The sequence below is a fragment of the Chelmon rostratus genome, chromosome 15 (assembly GCF_017976325.1).
Source record: "Chelmon rostratus isolate fCheRos1 chromosome 15, fCheRos1.pri, whole genome shotgun sequence".
In the NCBI taxonomy this organism is placed as follows: Eukaryota; Metazoa; Chordata; class Actinopteri; order Chaetodontiformes; family Chaetodontidae; genus Chelmon; species Chelmon rostratus.
In genome coordinates this window covers 8,240,300-8,248,816 of record NC_055672.1, presented here as the reverse complement: position 1 = coordinate 8,248,816, position 8,517 = coordinate 8,240,300, and the positions used below count along the sequence as shown (strand labels likewise).

Sequence of the window (8,517 nt, the reverse complement as noted above, 5' to 3'; positions counted from 1 at the left end):
AAGCTAACTTGTTGGGGGGGGGCGCTCAGCATGGCCGGAGGATAAACTGCCGGCAGCTCACGCAGGTGCTTCCTTGCCTCGTCTTCATGTGCTCGGCTGCTCGGCGTTAACGGACCGTAATCTGGCTAACAGAGAGTAGAGGTTGACAGTTGAGGCCATGACGAGGTCAGCTGGCTGTTGTTGGTCACCGGGCTTTTTCTAGCTAACGCTAACGTTAGCTCTGAACCGTTCACGTTCTGTTGGACCACCGAGGACAGCGCGCGACCTTGGAGACGTTGCCATGGATTTGACGCGGCTGGCTGTGGATGCCGGTCAGCTCATCAACCGGGCTGTTCAGGTAAAAAAAAAAACACCAGAAACAAAAATGCCAGTACTCGACGGTGTGTTAGAATTAGCTAACGTTAATTACTAAATAAAATACGTGTGGTCCGCAATTTATTGTTATTAAACAGTACTGGTGACGGTGTCAGAACATCGAGTCTTTGCTATAGTACTTTCATAAAATGATGAAATTGTAAGTGCGTAGTTCAAGTGTTATTCTTCCACCGCAGTACACGGAGGAGAGTCTTGGCCAGGCGGACAAGACAGAGTTGGACCCCGGGCTAGATGAGCTCCTGGCCCGGGCAGACGCAACCAAGACCTGGACGGACAAGATAATCTCCCAGACTGAGGTTTTACTGCAGCCCAACCCCGGTGAGCGACAGTAAATTGTTTATTTAGTCGTATTTATTTAATGTCTTGAAGTCAGTTGAAATACTTCATTTATGAAGTCTCCGTTTAAATACTGCCACGTGACCCAATGTTATTTCTGCTTTTGTCAGAATTAGTTGATGTCTTAACTAAGTCCCTAATACACATTTCATACCTTACATCTCTGATGCACTGTATATAATGATGCACTGGTATACCATTGATAAACAAAAGTCAGCTGCCTAAAAACAAAATATTTCCTACATATGTACTATATACTTGTACATTTAGTGTGTTGTACTGAACTTGCAGATGAATTGAATTGCCAAACATTTTGCCCTGATAAACACACCATCATCATGTTTGAACCAAATCACAACCGGTTGCAGACATCGGCAACAAGTGGGCTCTAGGCCAGCCATTATGGTCTACTTAAAACCACTGAATGATGACTGCGAGTATTTACCTCTGGGACCCCATGTTTCAGCTCCATTTGCCTTCCCACAGTCTGTGCTCTTCTGTTTGCTTTGGCTGTAATTGGCCTGTTCAGATGAGTAGGGATGGTCTTTCTTTTGCCTGTTTGAATCCAATTACCTCAGTTAATGGAATTATGAGTGGATGTGGCCTGTAACTATCTGATAAGGGGGGCATTCATCTGCCAGAAATAATCATGTCATAGGTTTATTCGTCAAGAATATTTCCAGATCATGTCTTGTTTATCTACAGAGGGCTTTTAGTCTCTCTGAAGAATATTTTTTGTTTTCCTTAGGTTTACCTCATGTGCTTATGGCAAGCAGTTGCCTACCTTTTCACACTGCTGTATAAAATTTCATTTTTAATTGATTGTCCTATTACAATACCATATTAAATATAGGCAGGAGATTAAGTATTCTGTTTAGTGGTATGTTATGGGATGCTTTGACTGTTAATGTCCTTTTAAACTGCTCTATCCTGACACCTGTTTTTGACACCAATCTTAAGGTGTTGCATGAGTGTTTGTCAGAGCCTGTTTACCTCTGGTATTAACATGCATCTTGGGTGATCCAGTCACAAGTGGACAGCTGTAAGGGTGGTAGTTCACACCTGGCATTACAATACGTTTCCAAATGCATCTCGAGTGACCGCTTCTGCAGATAAACAGGTTCTCATTGTTGTGGACCAACAGTGGTGGCCAACATAGTGGGACAAGCAGAAACAATGTTTAATGGTTTTTATGCAAAGAAAGAAATAACTTAATGTATTGCATTTAATGCTGAATTTTAAGAAAGGTTAAGAATTTGGAATTTGTTGTAGTTTATAAAGTTTGTCCTAACTCAACTTTTTTTTCTTCTTCTGTGGAGTCTGTGGACTTTCTCCACAGGTGACAGAGAAGTAGCCTGTATTCATTACTGTTGACTGTATTTCTTAAAGTTGACTTGTTTATATCTATCTAAAAAAAAGAGAGTAAATTTCTCTTTGGAGATTAATAAAGTATCTATCTATCTATCTATCTATCTATCTATCTACCTACCATCAACGAAATTGTCCTCTTTCAGAAATTTAGCGTAAATGGTGAAATCTGTTGAAACAAACAAACAAAATTGAGCTATTTTAAAGGGAGTCTGGGGGTAACTAGTTAAATGGTGAAATCAGTCAGGAGGATGTCAGTTGAGTAGATGGTCTAAGACACATTCATGTAAATGCTGCTAAAAGAATGTGGCCATATGTGGCTCAGACCGCCTCTGAATGTGGTCTGAGTGATTGGATCTCAATGCGTCGTGGGTGCATTCACAACTGTACTTCGATCTGTCCACGTGTGATCAGATCACTCAAGATGCAGGTTCATGCCAGGTTTAAACAAGGCCCAACCCCCTGGATTCTGAATTGAGCTCTCTGATCCATGATGAACAGGAGCACGGTTAGAGGACCGGCTGTATGAGCATCTGGATTGGAGCGTCCCACCAAGGCCTCGTGCACATGAGGCCCTGGGGGACCAAATGACCCAGGCTGGTCTGGAGATGGGTTCCAACACACCCTATGGTGAGTGACACATTAATGTAGATAATGTTCGTCTGAATAATATGGTTCACATCATCAGTAAATACATTGCAAAGATGCTGGGTAACAACAATGCACATTTTAAAAAAACAGGTAAAATATGTACAAACTCCTCCTTTCATTATTTTTTGTTTTGTTTTTTTCTAATGAAATGTTGTCAGCGTGTATTCTTTTTAGACGGCATTGCGTCTTGTGTTCAGGAATGGCGCTGCTAAGGTGTGGAGAGGCTCATAAGCGGCTTGGCGAGGCAGAGAAAAAGTTTGTCCAAAGCACTAACATCCACTTTCTCACCCCTCTGAGGAGTTTCACTGAGGAGGAATACAGAACCATACAGGTAACACACACATTAACACATACACACACCCTACACCATTGTGATTGAGGCACAATTGAATGAACAATTTGAATGTCTTACTCTCTGTGTCTTTGTTCTTTAGTTAAGGCCCAGTCTGTTGTGTATAAATTGTTTGCATCCATGTTTTTTTCAAGTGTGTGTCTGTGTGTGTGTTTTCACAGAATGAGCGCAGGATGTTGGTGAATAAGCGTTTGGACTTGGACATAGCAAATACCAGACTGAGGAAAGCACATGAGGCCGACCGAGAGGCCAGAGTGAGTTAGGGTGTCTTGAACTTCACACAGGCTTTAAATCAGGCATCTCAAACCGATTCCATAAAGGGCAGTGTGGCTGCAGGTTTTCATTCCAACCCAGGAGGAGCACATCAGGCCAACCAATCAACATCAAGGGATCACTTAGTTATCAGCTGAAGACTGAGATCAGCTGATTAATTGATTCCAGCCAGGTGTGCTCCTCCTGGGTTGGAATGAAAACCTGCAGCCACGCGGCCCTTTATGGAATCGGTTTGAGATGCCTGCTTTAAATGCATTTCAGTTATCTTCAGTATGTTTATCATACCTGCATGAATCCAAAAACACACCACAAATACTTTTTTATCATGCAGTACATATTATATATTCTTATTCTGCTTTCCTGCTTTTTCACATTTGTTGTCAGAACCTGAACGCAAACCCCCTGGAAGATGACTACTTGTCTCAAGTCTCCTACATGTTCAGCTTCCTGCGTGTTAAATGGCTAAAGGTCAGTGATGCTAAAGGGACATGAACATTGACAGGCACTACCAAGCTTGTGGTTTGGTCTTTGAGTAAGTCATTTGTCCTCTTTTTTCTCTCTCATCCACTCAGATATGGGCTCAGGAAATCTCTCAGGTGAGTTCATGTTTATCTTTGCATGCATGCAGGATCTCCTGTAATAGAGACTATTTTCACACTTGTAACAGTTATAGAATTGTATAGCACTGGTATTTTTAGTTGCAATAATTGTTTTCTTTCTGTTATTTAGTTCATTTAGACTTAAGCCCTTCAGGGATTTGGATTTTAGTAATGGATTTTTTTCATAAAAAAAAGCTCAGCATAATTAGACCATAAAAGGTTTATTTTGTGTGTGTGTGTCTGTGTGTGTCTGTGTGTGTGTGCGTGCGTGTAGGCAGAGATGGAGCTGAGGATCTGTCAGAGTCTGTTCAATCGGCAGTCAGAAATTACAAGACAAGTCGTGGAAGGAATCAGTAACACTCATGTATGTATAAGATGTATATAATAACAATTATAACATGAGCTGTATACACATACAATACCCACACAACAAAATAACCAATGCCCAGCCAACTCTATTGTTTTCTGAAAATAGAAATTTACTGTAATGTGCCAATCAGTATCTCCTCAAATGGAGAGAATCCAGTATGTTAAAATGTCAGTTTATCAATAAAGGATGCAAATCACTTTAATTTGTTTTTATCTGACAGTCATTTTTTAGATCCTTTAATTTTTTTAAACCACAAACCCTCTATGCTTTTATGTTCTATGTTCTTGTTTTCCAGACCAACCACATGCGGTGCCTCACTGACTTTGTGGAGGCTCAGGCCTGTTACTTCGACCAGTGTAACCAACATGCTCAGGAGCTTCAGAGACAGCTGGCCAGGTCTGTTTCGCTGGTTTACAGCCGGAAAAGACTAAATCTTGATGTCGCTAAACTAAAGCATGAAAATCTCACGCCGCTTATGAAATACACACACAATTTTTTTTTAATCTGAATTGAGAGTAAAGTTTTCTTACAGTTTTTTCACACAGAACTATCAAGCTTTCCAGTGAAAACCAATTATGGGGATTTTAATTAAACATTCCTTAATGGGTTGAGAAAATTCTACTATTTCTTAATCTTTATTTTAAAAAAATGTAAAAGCCTGCTGGATTATCTGAAAAACTGAAAACGCTGCTTTTTTCCTAAGATCATAATAGTTAATATTTTGGATATAAGTGGAGAAAAAACTGCACACTGAATGAACTTTCATTAAGGTCACAGGCTTTTTTATGTTTGTTTGCTCAGGATAGAGGGAAAATGGTTTAAAGCTATTTTCAACAGAAACGGTCAGTTGAGCAGCCAAATACCACTGCAAAATGTACGTCTGTAGTGCAACAGGGGGTGCAATCCATTTTTTTTATTATTCAAAGCTATAACCCAGTTGGCAAAGGAGATGCCCAACTTTACTAGAAAGATGTATTTGTGGGAGCCAGGACATCTGGTTTCACAAAGAACATAAGACTATTGAGAATATTTTTTAAAGCAAATTAATTTTGCTTTGTTGTGGTTTTGTTTCTCCTTGCAGCATTCCAGCTGTCCTCTGCTCCAATAACTGGCAGTCGGCAGTAAGTAATGCAGTTAATCAGCCATCAACAAGCAACCATGAAGCCAATGAGCCCGTCGGGTTAAATCAAGTCACTCCACTTCCCATAGTCGTCCACCAACTTCCAGAATTCGACCAGGACTCATGGACCTTAAATCCACCACCCGGAACTAAAACAGCAACAGATTCCTCTGTAACCTCACAGCCACCTGATCAGGCAAATAACAACAATAACAACAACCTCTTCACTGATGGCCAGGCAGCCAGCCAACATTCAGTGGCCAACCAAGCACTTGATCACGCCTGTACATCAAATTCAGACAGGGACCCAACAGATCAGATCTCGACACTCAGCCGAACAACTGACGGAGCAGCAGCTGCAATAAGCAACGGTGCAGATAGTCTGACAACAACACCTTGGGCACCTACTGAACTCAGTGGAACCTCAAGTGAGTCTCACGCTACAAACGCAGTAGGTAGTGAGACCCTAACAACCGATGGCATGGTTATTGAGACCTTGACAACCAATGGAATGGCAGCTGAGTCCCAAACAACCAATGAAACAGCTGAGCTGCCCACCATCAATGGAGAAGATGTCCAGGAGTCATCATCAGACGGTCAGGCTGTGGGTCAGTAGAGATTCATGTCTGGCAGGGGATTTAGCACCAGGCCAAAGACACGTGAGCTGGGATGGTCTTTGATCGAAGCTCCAGCTGAGTTAGACCGGCGGTAAATGACATCGTAGATCCACGAATACGAACTGTATTAGAAAGAACGGATACACAATTATTGTAACATGTGGTAAGGTTAAAAAAAACTTTAATTAATCCCATAGGGAAGATAATGTGAAGTGGTTGTAAAAGTGCTTATTTTTCTAAACGTGATATAGTGCCACAATAATTAGCCTTTAGCCATATTCATATATTATTCATGTTGTATGAAAATTGAAACTGTTGAGTATCAGTCTCTCTTGTGGCAGTGTATGTGTAATATTTCCTCGCCTCTGGCTGGCAGACGAGGCCTGACTGACTGTTGCATTTGTAGTGAGCGATTGTGAAACGTCGTCAGTCTCTGAAACCAAATCCTTATTTTTTACATTTAGCTAAATGAGAGAACTAACAACGCTTTGTGCCAAGTGTGTGTGTGTGTGTATTAGTTGGTGTGAAACCATCAGCTCACATGTGAGTGTCTCGGTGTGTTTGTGTCCAAGTCTGTCAGTGACCCACGTGCACTCAGCTGCGTTTACAGCTTCCCCAAACCTGTGACACCTTTACAGAGAGGTGTGTGTATACGTATGTGACTCTGCCACCTCTTGACTCATGTTGCTACAGGTTGAGGTCATTTTCCATATGAAGCTTGTTACTTGTGTGTGTTGGGAAGTCCAGAAAGGTGACTAAACACCAAGCTGAACAGAGCCTTTATGCTGAGGTATAAAATATGTTTCTTCATACATAGTGTGGGTGTTTTTCCCCTCCCAACACATAGTCAAATCACATATTCACTTTTACCCTTTTCCCCCTTAAAGCCTCCACTAGGTGAAATGGGTAGAACTTTCCATGTCCAGATGTTGTTAATTTTCTTTGCAAGGGCAGGCATGCTCTGCTGTGGTGTGGGTCCGCTCTAGGGACCCTGGATGGTGTAATCACCCTCCAGCTCTAAGCTCTACGCTTTTGTCCCAATACGTAAATACGTGTGTGTATGGATCGCTGCAGTATTCACAGTTCTAGATGCTGCCAGTTTTAAAGCGCATAAATGCAGTCATTACTCAGTCACATGCACATTGAGCTGATGTCAGTGCGAGTTTGGACTTTTCTCTTGATCCATGTGAAGCTGTGGAAATAAATATGCAAACACTGATGTCATGTCAGTCAAAAATCAAGTATGTATCCTCTCTTTGTTCTCTAGTTTAGGTGTTTCTGTTGTTAAATCCTCGTTCAAATCTGTTGCTGGCCTTTCGCTCATCTGTTTTGTCATACCTGCCAAACCTCCTGACCTAGATTCACACACATACAACCATTTCCAGGTTGAGGTCTTCATCAGGCTTCCCAGGCCAAGTCCAGTAATATTTAAAATCATGCTAACACACTGTGAAGCTTGCATTTAAGCTTTACTTGCTTCACTGATGGTAGTATTATTAATAATATTAACGGCATAATGGGCTCTGGTGGTGTGTGACACTTACACATGCACGCACACACACTCTAAAAACATGTGATGTGTATGTGCATCTATTCTGCTCCCTCTTCTTCACCTCCTTCCAGTCTGAGGCTACACAAACAGATCAAATCGATTAAGCTCAGGTTATGTGATATTGATCTGAGTACAGTTAGGAGGCCCGCGGTTCAATAACACCATAAAGACTCAGATTACACCGCTATATCAGCTCTGTGTGTCCGAGGGGCCTCACAGGAAGCACAGCCGGTGCTTAAAAACAGATTAAATCGTGTTTCGTTCCTGTAGCTTTCCTATGATTCGGCAAAACAAGAACAAAAGAGTGCTTTTCAACCACACTGATACAGCAATTCTCTGGTATGTTTCCAACTTATTTTTATAATTTCCGGTGTGAACCCTGTTTGTCAGCACCTCGCTCTCTCTGGTCTCCATGAGATTTCCTGCTCATGTGTGATACAGGAAGGAAGCGGAAGCTGAAATGTTGTTTTGCGGGTCTGGTTAACATGAGTGAGTTATGAAATCAGATAAAGGAAATTGGGATGTTTCTAATTATATTTGGCTTGGTCCTTTAGTCTACCTGAGGCGCATCGACAGACAATGTTTGTACGAGGTCATTTACTATAGAGTTTTCACCACACTGGTTTTTGAATTCTGTCAGAAATACCAATGAATCCACTTTAATTATTTTTCCAGACTTTTCCAAGTGGCTGGAGCAAAAAACATGACAGCTTTAATTTGTGAGGGGTTTTTAATTGATCTCAATGTGCTGCAATGTCCATGGTCCAACATGTGGAAACACTGTCCTGATATATTCATTTACAGCAAATACAACATTCTTAAAAACCACTAAAAAGACGGTGGCAACCTGTTTCCTCTAAGCTTAAAAAGAAAAACAATATTTGTGTCAGCAAACCCCCAGAGC

General features: G+C 41.4%; 1 protein-coding gene across 1 annotated transcript; it reads left to right on the top strand.

Annotated features, from left to right (window-relative positions):
* Positions 1 to 49: 49 nt before the first annotated feature.
* Positions 50 to 7,261, top strand: LOC121618503 (endophilin-B1-like). Its single transcript, XM_041954015.1, has 10 exons — positions 50 to 337; positions 552 to 693; positions 2,581 to 2,709; positions 2,928 to 3,061; positions 3,244 to 3,336; positions 3,740 to 3,823; positions 3,928 to 3,951; positions 4,229 to 4,318; positions 4,620 to 4,720; positions 5,406 to 7,261. Exons 1-10 carry the CDS (start codon positions 281 to 283, stop codon positions 6,058 to 6,060), a joined length of 1,509 nt encoding a protein of 502 aa, XP_041809949.1. The 5' UTR covers positions 50 to 280; the 3' UTR covers positions 6,061 to 7,261.
* The last annotated feature ends 1,256 nt before the right edge of the window (positions 7,262 to 8,517 follow it).

Coding starts and splice junctions, on each gene's coding strand:
- LOC121618503 (XM_041954015.1), top strand. CDS start 281: ATGGATTTGACGCGGCTGGCTGTGGATGCCGGTCAGCTCATCAACCGG. Junction 2,710..2,927: donor GGGTTCCAACACACCCTATG/GTGAGTGACACA, acceptor TCTTGTGTTCAG/GAATGGCGCTGCTAAGGTGT. Junction 4,721..5,405: donor CTTCAGAGACAGCTGGCCAG/GTCTGTTTCGCT, acceptor TTCTCCTTGCAG/CATTCCAGCTGTCCTCTGCT.